The sequence below is a fragment of the Ictalurus punctatus genome, chromosome 28 (genome assembly GCF_001660625.3).
Source record: "Ictalurus punctatus breed USDA103 chromosome 28, Coco_2.0, whole genome shotgun sequence".
NCBI lineage: Eukaryota > Metazoa > Chordata > Actinopteri > Siluriformes > Ictaluridae > Ictalurus > Ictalurus punctatus.
Window position 1 is genome coordinate 9,454,586 of NC_030443.2, and position 20,522 is coordinate 9,475,107.

The following is a 20,522-nucleotide window of genomic DNA, read 5'->3' on the forward strand; positions in this document are numbered from 1 at the left end:
CATGTATTTCGGCTACTATACAGTAGGTAAGTACACGGTTTGGGACGCAGCCCACGGCTTCAAGCAGTCGTCTATTTGCACGTACAGCATGACAAACAATTAACTGCACTTGAAGCTTTCGTAAAATGAAAAATGAAACACCCAAAACTGTATACTGTACCATAACGAAGACTAACTGTATGTTGATACGTGAAATTCTGGAGGAAACGTCGGACGGCGTGGTGCGGTGACGTAATGACGTGTGCCGTTACTCGATTTCTGTTCTATAACATGTAAAACAGATACATGAAAGGAGTAATCTAAAAGCAACTCAGGTATACACCTTAATCACAATATTGTCTTATTCAGAATAAGGTCAATAATTAGATTACTGCTGTCCATGTAAACATAGTCAGTGTTGAAAAGTTGTTAACAAAAACCATACACGTGATTCTTTGGAAACTGCATAGTGGCATAGTTTAAAACAATATTAATGTTATAACATCATATCACTCAGCCTTACTGCTAACTAGATCACGTTTCAACATAGCTTGCTAATAAGGGGGAAAAGTTTTATTATTCTCAATTTAACTCCCTCTGTAAAAGACCCAGAGTTCTGTTTTAAAACCATTTTGATTTATTTATGAACTCCAATAACACGTCATTACATACGTTATGATGTGAGTGTATTCACAATATTGACTGTGTTAGCAATACAGTGCTGAGTTCTTGAAAGGAACATGCAGCACTCCTAACCACTTCTCTAAGGAGACCAAGATGGTCATTTATACTTTTTAAAAAAAAGATTTATGCTTAAAAAGCTGCCCTTGATGTAATTCTTGTACCTTGATGTAACATCAAGGTACAAATGATGGAAATGTACCTTCAATACTTAAAAATAATATAGTTCTTAATGTTCTTAAATATGTTTTTCCCATGTCAAAGACTACAGGGTGTAAAATGTATTTTTCAAGTGTCAATACATGTAAATAATGAAACTTGAACTGTTTCAAGTTTCATTGAACAGAAAAGTCAGCAGTTTGAGTAGACAAACAGGGAATGAATACATACTTTACAATTTCATGCTGTACAAGGTGCTGCATATTCAAATATGACTATCCTGTTGAACAAAGTACGTTTTTGCTTTCAGATTTGTTAGTACCATAGATATATTATAATATGACCATAATCACTCATGATGTCATTTTGTACAGAGAGATGTGAAGCTTCTGGCTGCCATATTGGTGTGCCTTCTCCATAATGTAAAATGACTTAATATGGACGTGATGTAAACACTGTTTTATCTAGCGTTACTCTAAAATTAGCCAATTAACCAATCATTTTCCTAGCTAACAAAGATAGCTTGCTAGATTAGACTCTTTTTGTCACAAATTTCTGTTAAGCAAGTAAAGTGGATTGAAATGGAAAATAGTATCTGAGTTAAATAAACAGAATTTTTCAAAATGCACCATATTAAGAGAAATCAGTAATCTGAAAATTGTGGAACAGTTCCTTTTGAGACATATGAGCCAAGGCTTAACACCTTAGCAGGTCTATAATATTCTATGTTTAGTTAGAGAAGCAATACATCACCATATCAGAGTTTAATGCAAGTCACACGCCCCGGTATGATCAGAGAAGCATCACAAGAGCAGCACATGTTGCAGCAGTAATTTACACCACACATGTGATCAGAACAGTTTAAAACAATGACATAAATAGGTAATTAAATACTGGATGCATGTCTGTATACATGAAACCAAGTATAATACATTTTCACTTTATCTTCAAAAAGACTGGCCTATCAGGTCCAGTGAATCACAGCCTTTCATGTCATTGTCCATAATCTACAATTCAATAACACAGTTTAAATTTTTATTCATTTATTATATACTTATATGGAAAGTGGAACATGTTGTCCTGTTTGGAGGCCCCTCATGAGTTTGATGTGTCTGAATGTCTTCATCTTGCTCCACCAAACAAAATAAAATGGACGGGTCTACTGGTATTCAGTAATATACTGATTTTTATATGTGCACTGCTCATGCATGGGTGCTTCTCTCTCCTTTAAAGGAAATTACTTAAGTCATCATATTCACAAGAATCTGGAGAATAATTCTGCAGAAGATGGCACTGTAATGTTGTCTTGACCTGTGTTTTTCTTTGACTATGCAGATGAATAATTGACAGCTGAGACGTATCCACAAGCATCCCCCACAATGCGCCAATGCAGTACATGGTCCAAGCAAGTGTGGGAAAGCAAGGAACACATCAGCTTCTCTCACAGAGCAAGCAGGATGGCAAAAATGGATTGTCGAGGTGGCCTGCGATCAGACAAAATGTCATTGAACAAGAAAAATCTATGTTGCAGTGGTGCTTGAAAGTTTGTGAACCCGTTAGAATGCTCGATATATCTGCATAAATATGACCTAAAGCATCATCAGATTTTCACACGAGTCCTAAAAAATGATAAAGAGAACCCAGTTAAACAAATGAGACAAAAATATTGTACGTGGTTGTTTATTTATTGAGGAAATTATCCAATATTAGATATCTGTGAGTGGCAAAAGTATGTGAACCTCTAGGATTAGCAGTTAATTTGAAGGTGAAATTAGAGTCAAGTGATTTCAATCAATGGGATGAGTGAGTGTGAGTAAGCGCCCTGTTTTATTTGAAGAACAGGGATCTATCAAATACTGATCTTCACAACGCATTTGTGGATTTGTATCATGACATGAACAAAGGAGATTTCTGAGGACCTCATCAAAAGAGTTGTTGATGCTCATCAGGCTGGAAAAGGTTACAAACCCATCTCTAAAGACTTTGGACTCCACCAATCCACAGTCAGACAGACTGTATACAAATGGAAGTGTATACGGTGATCTATCAACGAAGATCACTCCAAGAGCAAGACATGTATAGTCCACAAGGTCACAGAGGAGCCAGGGTTACTTCTAAGCAACTAAAGGCCTCTCTCACATTGGCTAATGTTAAAGTTCATGAGTCCACCATCAGGAGAACACTGAAAAACAATGGTGTGCATGGCAGAATTGCAAGGAGAAAGGCACTGCTCTCCAAAAAGAACATTACTGCCCAGCTGTAGTTTACTAAAGGTCACATGGAATAAAAATAAAAGTTTTGGTTTCAATGAGAAGGGCTTTGTTTGGAGAAAGGAAAACACTGCATTCCAGCATAAGAACCTTTCACAATCTGTGAAATGTGGTGGTGGTAGTATCATGGTTTGGGCCTGTTTTGCTGCATCTGGGCCAGGATGGCTTGCCATCATTTATGAAACAATGAATTGATGGAACAATGAATCTGTCCATGAACTGAATCTCAAGAGAAAGTGGGGCATGCAGCAAGACAATAACCCTAAACACACAAGTCATTCTACCAAATAATGTTTAAAGAAAAAAGTTAATGTTTTGGAATGGCCAAGACAAAGTCCTGACCTTAATCCAATATAAATGTTGTGGAAGGACCTGAAGCAAGCAGTTAATTGAGGTAACCCACCAACATCCCAGAGTTCAAGCTGTTCTGTACTGAGGAATAGGCTAAAATTCCTCCAAGCCGATGTGCAGGACTGATCAACAGTTACCAGAAATGTTTAGTTGCAGTTATTGCTGCACAAGGGGGTCACACCACATACTGAAAGCAAAGGTTCACATACTTTTGCCACTCACAGATATGTATTCGATTATTTTCCTCAATAAATAAATTACCATGTATAATATTTTTGTCACATCTGTTTAATTGGGTTCTCTTCATCTACGTTTAGGACTTGTGTGAAAATCTGATGATGTTTTTGGTCAAATTTATGCAGAAATATAGAAAATTCTAAACTTTCAAGCATCACTGTAAGCACCAAATTGCTAATATATATACATATATATACATACTCTCACCAGCCAAACATGTGGCAGCAGCACTATAGGTAAAATCATGCATATACAGGTCAAGAGCTTCAGTTAATGGTCACATCAAATATCAGAATGGAGAAAAACATGTGATCTCAATGATGGAAACTGTACATCTGAAGACTGGAAAAATATTGCCTGGTGAGCTGCAGTTCACTGGATATTTTTTTTTGTTGTTGTTAAAATACTCAAGCGTTTCTGAAATACTCGAACCAGTCTGTCAGGCACCAACAACCACGACAGGGTGAAACGTCACGGAGATAAAATTTTTTCCCTCATTCTGATATTTGATGTGAGCATTAACTGAAGCTCCTGACCTATATCTGCATGTTTTAATGCATTGCGGTGCTGCCACATGATTGGTTGATTACATGAATGAGCTGGTATACAGGTGTTTCTATTAAAATGGCTGCATAATATAATATAATACAGTTTCAACTGTGAAATGGTTCTTAGGGTTGTCATTCTGTTCTTCACAAGCATAACTCTTTAGTTTAATTGTGTTTGCACAATTGCTGTTTTTGTTGTAAAAAATGTGGGTTGCCAGTGCATCAGAGGGCACCATGCAAACACTCTTTCACACACACATTCACACCTGGGGCAATTTAGAGCAGCCAATCCACCTACCAGTATATTTTTATGAGGTCAGAGGAAAGCAGAGAATTCAGAGGAAACCCAAACAGACACTGGGAGAACATGCAAAACTCCTCACAGACAGTAACAATAAGTTCATGGCAGACTCAGTGACCCTGGAGCTGTGATGCAGCAGCGCTACCCGCTGCACCACTGCAGTGTACAGCAAAAAATTGAGTTCATAGCAATGTTGTTTAAAGGCTTGTGTTTCTAAAAGAATTCAGAATTTTGTCTCAGAACTGTATAATTGTCCCAGTAAACAGTGAATAGATGGAGAGAGATGGAAACTTACTGTGTGCCATGTTGAAGTCTGGCTACACAAGACCATCATAGAGTGACAGCGCCTGTACAATGGAAGGATCTGCCTTGGAGCCCTCTTGAAACTCCTGTAGTGTCAACATCCCGTCTGCATTCTGGTAATGGAGAAATGGATACTTTCCTCAAACTCAAACTTAGAATCAGTCACAGGGCTGTGCAGTGCAACAATACTGTCACAGTGCCTAGGTTAAAAAAAATCATTGAGTGCTAAAAAAAGATCACAGATGGTCCTGTGAATAAGAATTTTGTGTTGTTGTGTATGTGTGTATACACATCCATAGTGCATTCATGTTGTGATGGCCTTATGGTAAATTCATAATAATGACTAGGAGATTCCACTCAGAGGTCGTTCATCTCCTCCATCTCCAACAAATTTGCCACAAGCCTCCAGTCGAAGTGACATATCCATGAAATTGGTTGTTAGTAGGACTTTTTGTTGTTTGTGTTCCTGTTAATTAAAGTTATTTCTCATAACCAGCTTTCTTCACATACAGGTTACGAGTTAAAACAGGTCCATGATAAAGCTTCAGACTTAAGGTATTTTACATTGTTGTCCTCATCAAAGCTGTTTTGTGTTCCAGTTTGCCAGTTCATTGTATCAGTAAGGTCATACAGTATAACAGGCTCCTACTAGCTTAGTGGTCTTGATTAAAAACGTATGCATGTAACCATCAAATTTCACAAGTCATAATTTGTGTAGAAGAAATACAAGAAAAAAGTAAACAACACATGTAAAAAACAAATGCAGCAGTAAAATAGCCAGTCTGCCCAAAGGTGTCTAAAACCTAATTGTGCTATTCTCACACATTGAATGCCGTGCTAAGATTGCAGTTGGATAGTTATGTGCTGTAGTGAAAATAGACACAAGACAATCAATACAGTTTGTAATCAGATACCCAACTCCTAAAATGTCATCATCATCAAAACAGAGAAGAGCACTTACACACTCTCTATAGCTCAGACAGACATCATTCGAGTGAAGAGGCAATGATGAGGCTTATGTTTAAATGCCAAAAGTGTTTAAATGACTTTGGTGATGAGACAGAGACTGATGTTGATGATGTTAATAAGCTAAGTGATAACTCATTTCCTGTTGTAAACTTATAGTCATTTTGTTTTAGTAGATTTGGTTATAAATGTATAAACAGGTGGGGCACCTTTCAGTGGTATTTGAATTAAATCTTTAAAAGTAATTTTCTCAATTTTCACTTGTGCATAAAAATACATGCAAGTAAGATACTGATTTCAGATCAGCAAAGTCAGTAGTTTTCAGCGCTATATATAGTAGAAAATATTAACATTTGACACACATTTAGCAATAGTTGTTTATTATATTAATATATTTTTAAAAACATAATATACTATATGTTTATATGAATCTGATGTATAGATGAGTATAACTATATGAATAGGATTCATTCAAGAACTATTTGAAAATATTTATTGCAACAAAAGGAATTCTGCTATTTGTACAGACAAAGAACATTTTCTGATATCTTTAGAGCTTTTTTCTTTTGTAATAGTGTAGTTCTTTGCTTGGTGCAGACTAAACTGTGACTGTAGTATAGTACTCTGTAATAGTGTGCATATGTTACCTCTGCATTACATAACATTACACTATCTTTACATTAAAGAATACATAAGTATTATTAATACACTGGGCATAAACAGTATATAAATTTGAAAGTACACTTGTTTTGTTTTGGGGTGGGGGGTGGTGGTGGTGGGAGGGGGATTGGTGTGATTAAACATTTTTTTGACATCACAGTGGATTGCTGGCCTCTGTAGTGCAAAATTTCTCAAAGACAAGCTGAATACTTTACCACTGCAGTTTGTAATCAGATACCCAACTCCTAATATGTCATCATCATCAAAACAGAGAAGAGCACTTACACACTCTCTGCACAACAAAACTTGAAATAAAAAAGTAATTGGTTCTGTTTGTGTCACGAGTCATCTCAGATCACTCTTATTTTAACAGCATGAGTGTCAACCAAAGTGCCATATAGTAAAATAAAATAATAATAAATATGAATTTAAGTAAAGGCAGACTGAATAGATCTGTTGAATAAACATATTCTGAGTGCATTGCATAGATTAAAATGAAGGTGTATATTTAGACATACTAGTATATCAAAAGTAAACTAAGTATACTTGACAATGTACTTGCAGTACTACAGCTTTTCTAGTAATCATTGCTGCCTAAATAAAAAGTTATTACATTCTACTGGGTGATTTGTATGACTGACAGGATGAGTATGTGCTGGTTTGGATGGTAAGTTTTCTGTAGTTTACTGTCCTAAGGACTGCAATGCAGTTTGGAGTGTGATGTGTTGGAATGGAGATTGAGATTGTCTGTAGTGGTGAGAAATACTGTATGAGAGGTTCTCACTCCATTAATCAGGGAATTAAAATATCTTGGTTTGAAAGTCTACTCAAGCCAGTGCATTTCTGACCTTTAATATAATCTGTCCTTCATGGCTTTGGTGCAGTAAGGGCTACTGCAGCACAGGGGCTGGACCATGATTTACTGAGTGAGTATCAACAGACAGTTATGAGCCCATGTATGAAGCAGATAATAAATAGAAAAATATGAGAGAAGTATGAGAGGCATGGCTTATCAACATTGTAAACAATGGTATTTATAGGCCTACACATATAATTGGATATTTTCCAATTTTAATGCAAACAGATGGCCAGACAAATATATAATTGGATACTGTGTAAAAGTCTTACGAAATGCTGTAAAGCATAAATGCCTTCAAAAATAATGAAAGTAAACATTTTCAACATTAAAAAAAATACTAAAAAGAGCAGTAGACAGCACTGAATTAAAGAAATATTTGGTGTGACAACCATCTGCATCAGTAGTCTTAGGTATACAGTACACATTAGTCGCAGGTTTGTGCAGTTTTATGGGATCATTGACTGGTAAGTTTTTCTAAACATCTTGGAGAGCCTGCTACAGTTCTTTTGCCCACTTTGACTGTCACACTTCTGTTTTTGTAGGTAATAACTGACAGAAAGCATTAATGTTTTGTCTGAAAAGTGGTCTATTATGCAGTATGTTACTTTCTTTACTGACTGTGATGGAGTGTGATGTTTGAATGGATTCAGAGAGTGGGTTCACTACATATAGACTGCACAAGTCCTGTGTGACCAACAGACAAAAACAAACAAACAAACAAACACTATTTACAGTCTAGGGTAAAGAAGAAAAATTATTCTCAGTTCAAACCGACTCCATTAGCCCAACAGCTACCCATTGGCTAAGCTCCAGCAGCCACTTAACTATCCTAGTTTCAACTACAGTCTAGGAAATAAGGTAAGTACCTTATAAAATGTACCAGTAAATACATTTTTCCAGTTTTAATTAACAATATCTCTCCTTGTACAAGGGCCCCTTTCTCCACCATAGTGTGTCCAGTCTTTCTTGGAAACAATTTCTGGCTGAATACACTGCACTGGTCTCAGGTCATCACCCTCACCCTGCAGTAACACTGCTCCGGTTTCACTATCTGATGCATCTGTCAGTTCAACAAAAAAAAATTTAATAAAAAATATGGGCTCTGATGAACTGGCTCTGAGCACAAGCGTGGAAGTCTTGGAATGCTGCTTCACTCTCCCGTGTCCACTTGATCTTTGGGGGTTTGTCCCTTTCGGTCAGGTCAGTGAGTAGCAGTGCATGGCTGAAAAGGTTGGAGATAAACCTCCGTTACCATTTGCCTAGGCCAAGAAAGATTTTCACCTTCCTCAAGGATTGGTACTGGTATTCCTCTGATGGCCTCCACCTCATCGACTTGTGGGCATATCCTGCCACTTCCCAAGACACGTCCATGGAAGGAGACTTCACTTCTTGTAAAATTGCACATTGCTGGATTCACTGTCAGTATTGCATTAATGATTCTCTGGAATACTACCAAATGATCTAGATAATCTTCTCAATTCATGCTGTAAATGACATTGTCATCTATGTATGCGTCTGCAAAGTCCTCTGTGCTTTTAAAAACATTATCTATCAGTCTTTGAAATGTTTTGCAGTAGCTCCATTTAACTCAATCTACATAACTTTAACATGGTATAGGCCACTCACTGGGCACACAGAATGCATTCAACTCCTTTGCTGCTTGACACAATGGTATCTGCCAGTATCTTTTACACATACGTAATGCTAAAACCTTTACCCAGCCCCTCTATCAGTTGGTCAGCTCTCTGCATCAGGCAAAGGTCAAAATCCGATACTGTGCTGAATTTTTAAATGTCCACACAAAACTGTAGTCCTCCATCCTTTTTTTTTTTTTGGAACCAATACCACTGGGGTACTTTTGGACAGTTCAATCTCCCCCAGCTCCAACATTTCCTCCATCTCTCAGGAATCTATCACGCTGGTACCCTGCAGTTTGTCTATCGAATAGATCCTGCTTTTTGTAAGACAGATGTGGTGTTCTATGATGTTCAGTCTTCCTGATTCCTCTCTGAACAGATTTGTTGTAATTCAGCTCTTTACCTACAGCTGTTGTTGTTGGCTCAGATGATCTGTTGGTGCAGTATCTTCCTCAATGGCACATGCCCAACTCTCAGCTTTTTCTCACCATGGTCTCAGCATGTTGATGTGGAAGTTTAACTGAAAAATCTTCTTCTTCTTTCTGTCTGGCAGACTCAGTTCATATGTAGCTGCTCCTCATTTCTCTGTCCAACTTTTCTCTTGTTGTTAGGCCATATTCTCATTCTTGAGAACAGAGGCCAGGACATTCAGACCTTCCTCTGTGTTGTCCCCTTCCAAAGCTTCTATGAGGAAGTAGAGAGGAAGTATAACTGTCTTCTGTGCAGAAGTTCATATGGAAAAAATCCAATTGAAGCTTGTGGGGCTTCTCTGTATGAAAAAAAATATATGGGAGCCAGGTATCCCAGTTAGCTATGGTCTCCATCATGTACTTGCCCAGCATGTTCTTTTGTGTTTTAATCAAACACTCCACCTTCACGCCAGTTTGGGGGTAGTATGGTATGGTATGGGGGTTTTAATGCTCCTAACAGTGTGAACACCTCTTTTATCTGCTGTGTTATAAAATTAGTGCCTGGATCTGTCAGTACTTTACTCAGTATGCCTGCTCTAGAAGTCACTTGTATTTCATTATCTGGCATATTTTTCAAAGGTAACATATAGCGAGTTATGTATTCACAGATTATCAAAATATAGTAGTTTCCCAAATGACTTTTGGCAGGGGGTCTACTATAGCCATGGCAAGTCTTGAAAATGGCACGTCATGATTGATTGACTGACGTTATTAAAGGGTCAGATTTCTGTCCTGGGGCTTTTAACTGGCACTCTGGACATGATTTACAAAATTCCACCCCATCTAGATACTGACTGCTATTCTATCAATTGTTTTGTTTTGTCCTAGTTGCCCACAGTACTGAGTGTCCCAGTTTTAGTGCTATCTTTCTGAGAGATTTAGGAACCATTAAGTACTCACTCACCTCCTTGACTCCGTACAATTTATCTTCCTTAAGAATAACTTGCCCTTCTCCTACATATATAATGTATAATGAATCTTTATTTGTCACATATACATTACAGCACAGTGAAATTCTTTTCTTCGCATACCCCAGCATGCCAGGAAGTTGGGGTCAGAGCGCAGGGTCAGCCATGATACAGCTGGAGCAGAGAGGGTTAAGGGCCTTGCTCAAGGGCCCAACAGTGGGGGCCTGAACCCCCGATCTTCATATCATTAACCCAGAGCCATGCAGTGCTGGGGCTTGAGCCCACAACCTTCTGATCAGTTACCCAGAGACTTAACCGCCAAGCCACCACTACCCCTTAAAGACCGCTTTCATTTAGTAAATAATGAATTTTAAATGATTCATCTTTTTTTCTGAGGTTATGTTACTATGTAACACAATGTTTCATTGCTAACAGGTGTTTTAACTGCTCCACTATTCTACTGCCATAACTTTCACTTGTCTTTTGTCCCTGTCTGATTGCTTTCTTTTGGGCTTCTTTGCTATAGGTAAGTCATTTTTACGGCTCAGCTGATTTCTTTTCTTTAGCTTAGGGTATTCACGCTTCTTGTGACCTATATGGGTACAACTGTTGCATTTCAGTTGTGTTTTTTTCTTAAAGTTGTTGTGTGCGTTTTTTCCCTGTAAAGATTTCTTTAACTCAACATCCTTGTGCAGTGGTACAAGTACCCTGCTGTTTTGGACCAATGTCAACCCCTCTCCCAAACTTACCAGGCACAAAGCTGGATCTGGGTCTATCTCTGACAAGCTGGAATTCATCTTTTACTTGTCTCGTTACCATATATGCTTCCACCATTTTCCAGTGCTTGTTTCACGAATGATGGGCTGCATTCAAAAATCTAAGCCTTCAGCTTTGGATCCTCTTTAGTTTTCTTGCTTATAGTTATCCATTTCTCATATAGGACCTTCAATCTTGTTAAGAACTCTGTTGGCATTTTGCCCTCAAGTACATTGTTTTCTCTGAAGTGCTGCCTGTTAGTTTCTTTACTGATTTCATAGGAACAAAGCCACATCAAAGTCCATGGCCACATATGCTGTCCACATATTTACCGAGAAGCAGCATTACAAGATGCAATGCCCACTCCTTTTTGGGCCACCTAGATCCTTGAACGCAATGCATTCAAATGCCTCTACGCACATCCTCTTGCAACAGACAAAACTGCCGTTGTAGTGAATGCCACCTTTGTTCTTGTTTCACAGCTTCTCTTTCAAATGGCTCATCTCTTTCATGCTAAGCTCGGATGAAGATCTGGAACATGTAGCAACGGCACTCCACACTCACAGTGCTTTTATCTGTTACAGACCCTTCACTGCTGCCACCATTTGTGATTGTGTCTGACACTTGAGTGTATCCATACAAGCTCTCCAGGTAAGCTCCAGTGTTCTTTTATTGGTGTATCCAACATTCAAAAACAAACACAATTTACAGTCCCAGAAAAAGAATAAAAAATGATTTTCATTTCAATCCCCTAAGTCACTCCAAGCCCTTAACTCACTCCTTAAGTCTGGGGGCTGTAAATAAATATAAAATAAACATCTAAGACAAGCTTAATATTTAAAAAATAATAATACCTAAGACAGCATATTGTATATAAAATCATGCTGGAAGGTTTTCTTTTTTCTACTGTAGATATTAAACTGAAATCATTGTATGTGGACTTCACCTTGTCCATCATAGCGAAAATGCGATCCACTCTTTTCTCTGGGGTGTTTTCTTCCTCTGGTAGCTCCACTGTGTTTCCCTGCAATCGAAAGAAGCTGAAGCCTAAGAATGTGATCTGAGAGACATGAACTCACATGCTCATATTCACATGTTCACAATCAGCCTCTAGCCAACATGGAAAATATTCACACAAATACACAGATATAAATAAAGATGGCATTTCACTGGTCAAGTTAGTGATACTATGAAGGAGGAGAGAGAAACAGGAAGCTACATTATATAACTCACCACCATCTGGTAGATAGCATCCACAATGTTCAGCATCTCATCTCGAGTTATGTAGCCATCATTGTCAAGGTCGTAAAGTTTAAAGGCCCCTGCAACATCAACATTATATGAGCATATACAATTGCTGTAATGCTTCTACACATGTAAAAATTCTGATGCTTTTCAATAGCTGTACTATTGAGCCTGAAGTCACTGAGCATGTTTATCAGACATGAGAAGACAGCATTCAGGGTAACCTTTCTGTATGGACATAAGATCATTGCCATTGTGGTGACAGAATATTAACAGCATTCAATTTCACAATCATATGTTTCCTTATCAGATGTCAGAGTAGTCAGCCATGTACATTGTGCAAACAAATATAAAATTCATTATCATTGAACCCAGATTGATCCGTCACTGCATTTTAATTGCTATTCTCGAGCAAGGGCTGTGTCTTGACACAATAAAATGTAACATTACCTGTTTTGTAAATTAGTCTGTGCTGCTAAAACTAGGCTTAGCATTCATTTACACGCAGCTTATGTATTCTTGTGCACAAATTGCCAAGATGCCATGCATGATTTAATTTCTATTTCCTGTTATTATGTTTTATATTGACACAATGCCAACACAGAGACAATATATAAAAACTGTTAACTTATTTAAAATATTACTCAAATAAATAACTGATTGATTTATTTTGTTGAAGTCATCAAGACTTAAGGAGTTGTATGTTGTATATGAATAATGGACATCTTAATAGCTTAGCACTTACATCTAAGTTTTTCATCCAGTGTTCCTCTGGAGGTGACAGAAAGTGCTTGGATGAATTCAGAGAATTCAATGCGTCCATCCTGCCGAGAGAGAGAGAGTGAGAGATGGATAGGTAGGTACAGGAGAGCAGAACCATCCATCCATCCACCCATCCATTTTCTATACCACTTATCCTTCAGGGTTGTGTGGAACCTGGAGACTATCCCAGGGAGCATGGGGCACAAGGCGGAGTACACCCTGGACAGGGTGCCAGTCCATTGCAGGACACAATCACACACACATTCACACACCCATTCATACACTACAGACACTTCAGATATGCCAATCAGCCTACCATGCATGTCTTTGGACTGGGGGAGGAAACGGCAGTACCCGGAGGAAACCCCCGCAGCACAGGGAGAATATACAAACTCTGCATACGCAGGGCCGTGGCGGGAATAGAACCACGAACGTGCTAACCACTAAGTCACCATGTGCCTGAACAGAACAATATTATATGGGTATCAACTAGGTCTGAACTAGTACCTGTTATGTGCCATCATCATATCTGACTATTGTACAAGACTTGAAAGCTAAACTGATTTAGTTAACCATCGAGTTAATAATATTAAATATTCCAAAAAATATATAAGGCACTGACAGTTTTCTCTGACAGCACTGGTCAGGAAATAGTGTGATTTTTATGTGTTGACAGGCAGATGAGGTCAGTGTGTGTTATAAACTGTACACACACACACACACACACACACACACACATTAACTGTCTCTTCATTACAGATAATATAACAAACACATCTGTGTTTAATCCAGTACTGTATATAAAAACTGCTCATGGGTACTGGGTTTTCCTCCACTTTTTTATTTTTTCTAAAGCCTCCTTCAATCTTGACACCTCCTTACCTTGTTCTCATCAAAGACGTTAAAGACAAATGTAGCGAACTTGGTGGGATCCCCGAAGGGAAAAAACTGCTTGTAAATTTTCTGAAAGCCAGCTGAGTCCAGTTGCCCACTGGGACAGTCCTTAATAAAACCCTTGTACCTGAAGAAAAGAGAACAGAAGAGACGAATAGAGGCAGGAAGGAAATAAGTTGTGGGGGAGAGATTTGGAGAGAGATAGGAAGCAGTTTTTAATAAGTGTGAGCTTCTAAATTAGTTTATTTGGCATCTCTGTATACAGTAAAACACATCCAACATGTTCATTAATCTTATGAATATCAAGAATCCGTCAACATAAATGAGCAATGCATTATATGAAACATATAAAGAAACAGAGGTAGGCCTAGTTTCCCCAAAACATCCTGCAGTTAGGATAATCTCAACTGGTAATCTTAACTTTGTTTGTATGCCAATTCCCACACACCAGCACACGCTCCGCTATCACACAACAGCAGTCAGGCTAACCAGGCTAACACGTGCATCTTTTCAAATTACTGCATCACATGGCGACGTGGCTGTGATTGACAGGAGTGAGAGAGTATGCCATGCCTCCCGCACAAAGAGCACAGCCAATTTTGCTCTCTAGATTCGCAGCGTATTGCTATTGCATTGTTGAAATTTGAACTTGCGATCTCCCGATGACAGAATGAACTGTTTTCTGTTGCACCAATTGGAAGCCACTCACTCTACCATTTAATAATCATCCTTGTGCTCCAGTGCTTCTAGGAAAATCAGCCCTGACATTTAATCTGAAATTTGAACAGCTGAAAAGAAATTGATAAGTAGAAAAGCCTCTTCAGGGCACATGCTTAAGGTAAACAAGAGAGCAAGAGATTATTTCTGGAGGGTGTGCTCACAGAAAATGACAAAATATGCAAAGATATGTAAATACGTGATGGAAAATGAAATTTTTTTATTTTTTTTGCAGACATCAGAATCTGAGCTCCAATGTATGAAATTTTATAATAAAAATCATTAATCATTTACAGACACAGATTTAGCAAGACATATATAACACAAGATCCACTATATAGAAACAGAGATTTAATTTCTGATACCATATATATTCGACAAGACACATATACACATTTTTGCCAAGTTTCACCAGGCCAGTTGTTGTTGGGGGAAAAAAAGCTAATGAAGGCCTCTTGGATGCAGTACACACTTGTGTAATTAAAGTGTGCAGAGTTAAAAAAAAAAAAAAAAAAAAAAAAAAAAAGTGTTTAAATGAACATGTAAATAATTTCTCGTTTGTAAACGTAAAACTAGCCCATAGTATTCATACTGACACAGTGAACCTCACACCAGTAGAAATTGTGTACAGATTTTGTTCTTTTATGAAAGCTCACAGAATATTTGTATAGGACCAATCTGAGTGGATGATCACTGCTTTTTAATGAGAGTCAGCTATCTTTTTATGTATCTTTGATGCTTGTCGGCTACTTAATGAAGCTTTCTGCCATTTTGAGCTTGTTAGAATTAACACAGTTCTCATCCTGTATTTCTTCCAAATGTGAGAACCTGTGCATGCACAGCCCTCCTGTTTGAAGGGCATGCCATGTTGCTAATCATCAGGAGATGTTACAGTGTTACAGACAAATTTATACTGTCTAACAACTTATTACAAGGGTTCTGTTAGACACGGACAGATCCAGGCGTTTCTCTCTGATGTCTTAACACAAATAATGGCATTAATGTTCTCATGGTAATGTACTAATAGCTAGAGAGCGTTCACATATGCAGTACTGTTGTACTGTTGCCATTGCTGTCTCAACCTTGATTCAAGACAAATGGAGGAAGTGGTTAATGAATAAAAGACTTCTCAGAGTGTATTTCCAATCAGACGCTTTACTACAATAAATTCGGCAATATCTGAATTCTGGTCTGTTTGAATTTGATTTTAATTTTGTCGTTGTCTGTTTGCTAGGTAATCAGAGTGAACTGCATACTTTTGGATCATTTTAGTTTACAGCTGACTTGCTGAATTTGGGTTAATTGTGTTCTCACTGCAGACAAAATACACCAAGGCACAAATGGCAGCAGTTCAAGGACACCATTAGATTTGAGTGAGTTTTCTCTGGTAGGCATTACTAGCCTGTATTAGCTACCACTCACTGCTTTGTTTGCTATGTTATCTCGTTAGGCCGATAACCAATCCTCATACTAACTGCTTATCTATTATTGAGGAAAGACACAGAGGACCCCCTTGCCTAAGAAGAGGCTGACCCACTGGCTTATAAAAGTGCTGGACACTCAGCCTCTTTTGTGACATGTCACACTATGACTACCATCTCGTCCTCGTGGAGCCAAGCTGTTCAGGGACTCTGTACTACTGCTGCACGTGTATCACCATGTTCTACATCCTTAACATTGCCCTTCCCAGTTGTGTGAGTGAGTCATCATCTCTGCGTTGAGTCATGTTCCTTATGACATTTCTGACATACTTTATCCAGGTGTTTCTCATCATCCAGGTGCATTGAAGGAGTAACATGATCCACCAGTTATGTAACCCCTCATCCAGAAGCGGCGATAGTTGAGTAGGTGACAGTGAATTATGGCTGTATAATAGAGGTATTTATTGCAAATACCATACTGTGTGTATCCAGATGCACACAGTTATCTTGGTTTCATTGAACCATAGTTACAATGTTAATTTGTTATACATTATGTTTAGGCCATTACAAATACTATACCAACATATAGTACATAAATGATATGAATGATATACATATCTTTAAACAACCCATGCACCATATTTACTTGGGTAATGAGCACTGTTTCAAGAGACTGATTGGAGTTTAATACATCACTAAAATCAACTATGCCCAAACAAATGAATGAAAGCTGTTGTTAATGAGAGATCTCAGAGATCTCAGGTTGTAGACTTTAGTTATTTTCTTTCATTGGTATGAATGTTTCCTTATGAGTTCATCTTGGTGAACCAGCTGATAGGCTGCACAAACAAACAGGTTATTTTAATCAAGCCGCAGCCTTTTGTAATCAGCAGAGGAGATGGCTGGAGAGATGGAGGTGGGAGGAGATGCTTTCCAAACTGAAGACACATTTACAGTTAGCAGATTATCTTGACGAACAGTGTGGAGGAGGGAATATGGCAGTAAAATCTTGAGACGGATAAAATGCATTTTAAGTGTCTGTTTGTAACATCTGAATAACACTGAAAAAAAAAATGCTTGCAATCATAAGATGAGTGTGTGTTTCAGGAAATAGTAACAAGAAGCTTGATAAAGCCAGCTGTGCTGTCATTGGTGCTCCAGCTGTTAGTACTGCAATAAGAAAGGCTGTCAAATAACAAGACAACTACAAATGCAGTCAGTAAACTCATTCATCCATGTAGCTTTAGACTGTGATGGCAGAATTTTACATATCTGTTTATATTTACAAATACACATATGTTTTCCCTAAATGCAGTAAAACGTTCTTAACCTTTTTTTCCCCGAACTTGGGTATATATTTGGACTTAGTTTACCCTACAGTTTGTTCAGCCAAGACATGTTTACTTCAGTAATATATTCGGTAATATATTGCCAAAGGTATGTGGACATTTGACCATCACACTCACATGGAGTGTTTGTTGAACATGCCATTCCAGATTTAGTCCCACTTTTGCTGTTATAATAACCTCCACTCTTCTGGAAAGGCTTTCCATTCGATTTTGAAGCATGGCTGTGGGAATTTGTGCTCATTCAGTATTAGTGAAGTCAGACACTGATGATGAATGAGGAGGCCTGACCTGCAATCAGAATTCCAATTCATCTCAAAGGTGTTCAGTGGGGTTGAGTTCAGGGCTCTGTGCAGGCCACTCAACTTCTTCCACACCAACTTTGACATACCATGTCTTTATAACCTTGCTTTGTGCACAGGGGTAGTGTCATGCTTGAACTTTTAAGAACGTTTCGGCCTTTTAATTCCAGTGAATGGAAATCTTAAAGTTACAGCATAGAAAGACATTGTTTTTAATGTCAGCATTCATGTATCTTTCATAGTGATACATATCCCATAATCCTGTGTGTCACCTCGAGTACTAGAGCCAGTCTGGCAAAAACAGAGAAGAAATTACAGCAGAGAGGGTATATTTACGGTTTGTTAGCTTGTTAATAGTGTTTAGTTGGTGCAGTAGCAGAATATTTGTGAAAGAGGTCACTAGTTTACACTAGTTTAGTGTCTTGGCCACTTTGTGCGACATATGTGGCTTTCAAATACTGTCTCAAACTGTTTACTTAGAAATACTTTCATTGACCAAAAGATATTATTTGGCAAAATAATACAAATTTCAATTTGTCAGGATTGTGTCTCCACCTTAAGAAGAAATTCATTTGTTCGTTCATTAATTAATTAATAATTCATCTTGAGTAAGTGCTTTGTTTTGGTCGGGGATGCTCCAGAGGGCTCCAGAGTCTATCCTGAGAGCATGGGGTGGGGGTACACTGTGGATGAAATACCGTTCCATCACATGGCACCCTATGCACACACATTTAGTGTAGATAGCAGGTTTTTGAGAACTGAGAGGAAACCAGACAGCTTGGAGGAACTCCATGTGTACATGGGGAGAACATTCACAGAAACTCCACACAGACACTCAACAGAGCTCAGGATCAAGTCAGGGATGCTGTTTCTGTCAGGCAGCGACACTACCTACTTAGTAGTTAGCACATTCGCCTCACACCTCCAGGGTCCGGGGTTCGAGTCCTACCGGGGCTGTGTGTGTGAAGTTTGCATGTTCTCCCCATGCTGCGGGGGTTTCCTCTGGGTACTCCGTTTTCCTCCCCAGTCCAAAGACATGCAGGGTAGACTGATTGGCATGTCTAAAGTATCCGTACTGTATGTGGGTGGGTGAGTGTGTATGTGACTGTGCCCTGCGATGGACTGGCACCCTGTCCAGGGTGTACCCTGCCTTGTGCCCGATGCTCCCTGGGATAGGCTTCAGGTTCTCCGTGACCCTGAAGAGGAGAAAGCAGTAGAAGATGGATGGATGGAAGTGTTTGATTAATTGCTCTTGTTAGTTTTCCTGCATCAAGTAAAGATAGGATGTTTGAGAGGAAAAGCACAAGTTTACTGCTTTCCTATGTATAGCACCAAGGTTCAGTTAGCCTTCTTTTAATACAGTATAAACAAATGTTCTATAATCAATAAAACATGAGAAGACAAGGGAGGCCTGAGAAATATCCACACACAACAAGGTTCATGAGATTCATGCATTTATAAATGCTGTTTAGGACCCATTGGTCTCTAAACATGCCCTTAATTTCTAATTTGCAGACAGCCTTATTTTAGCTTTGAGGACAGAGCTTCTTCAGTAACAGCCAGTTCTGAAGATCAGAAATCATTGCGCTGAATCTCTTATTGCTTTTCTGCCAAGAAGACTGTACTGTGTTTTATTTTCTACAGCCAATGTGAAGAGCTAATACAAAAGTAAACTTGTATTTACAAACCTGTAAAGCCATGAGTGCAGGTTTGTTAGAATACAATCAAACAGTATTCACACATAGTTGTTCTTCACACCCAAATAAAAATGACAAGTCATTTGTCTCCATCTATGTCCTTTTATCAGTTTTCACTTTGTTCTATTGATTTACCTCCTGATTGTTCTGTTCAGCTTCCCCTAATGCTATGTATTAATACTCTCTCTCTCTCTCTCTCTCTCTCTCTCTCTCTCTCTCTCTCTCTCACACTGACTCACCCCCCCACCCTCTCCCTCTCTCCCTCTCTCTCTCTCTCTCTCCTGGGCATGCTGTCCCATGTCAATTGCTCTCCATCTGCTGTATGTGGTATACAGCAGGCGGGTAAGCTGAGGCTTTTGGCACATGCATTAAGGGAATTAAGAATGCAGAGAGGAAGAGAGAAAGAGAGAAGAGAATGACTCAATATAACAAAATGTACAGTCCAAAGTGACACAGCAGGGGCAATAGTTAGGAAAGTTTATTTGCGAGAAACGAAATCCTTGAAACAAGTGAAACTATAGTAAAGCACTAAAGTGTTTGCTCACACATATAAGTAAACATTAAGGCACCTGCTCTTGAGAGTGTTCATGGCTGTTGTGGCATTTGGGAAACTGGAGTAAATGCAACTTTCAAAAACAGGGTTGACCTTTTCCCAGAGCCAAATTACCAGCAAAATGTAGCTTTGATATTCTGTTTGGGTCAAAATAATCCATTTAAATTCACTAAAAGTGGAACAAAATAATTTTCTCCCCACATGAATGGGTAAATTTTTAGCTCAGTTTCTCTATTAAACATGGAGAAATCATATTTATATTTAAAATATTCTATTCAGTCTATATTAGCATAAATGTCCAATCCACAGCACATATTTTCAGTTAAGCACTACCGATGATATAGCATGCTTCATTTTTTTATGCAGAAAATGAAGGCTAATATGTACAATAACCTTAGTGTAACATGAAGGCTGGGGACAGTCCTTGGACAAGCTGTAATTACAACACAATTCATTTGAAATTCTGATAGGAGACAGCGTGAAAGTTAACACCCCATGGC

General features: G+C 38.5%; 1 protein-coding gene across 2 annotated transcripts in view; it reads right to left on the reverse strand.

The window, feature by feature from the left end:
* Positions 1 to 1,570: 1,570 nt before the first annotated feature.
* The window catches only part of ncs1a (neuronal calcium sensor 1a), a 52,085-nt gene continuing 33,133 nt past the window's right edge, over positions 1,571 to 20,522 (reverse strand). The window contains exons 3-8 of one of the 2 annotated variants that reach the window (XM_017459412.3): positions 13,975 to 14,113; positions 13,076 to 13,154; positions 12,319 to 12,407; positions 12,032 to 12,109; positions 4,822 to 4,942; positions 1,571 to 2,303 (exon numbers count right to left, since the gene is read on the reverse strand). In XM_017459412.3, coding sequence (XP_017314901.1) covers positions 4,844 to 4,942; positions 12,032 to 12,109; positions 12,319 to 12,407; positions 13,076 to 13,154; positions 13,975 to 14,113 — 484 coding nt within the window. In that variant the 3' untranslated portion in view covers positions 1,571 to 2,303; positions 4,822 to 4,843. Of the gene's footprint in view, positions 2,304 to 4,821; positions 4,943 to 11,250; positions 11,880 to 12,031; positions 12,110 to 12,318; positions 12,408 to 13,075; positions 13,155 to 13,974; positions 14,114 to 20,522 lie in introns of those variants that run through there. The other variant, XM_017459413.3, reaches the window with a different exon arrangement.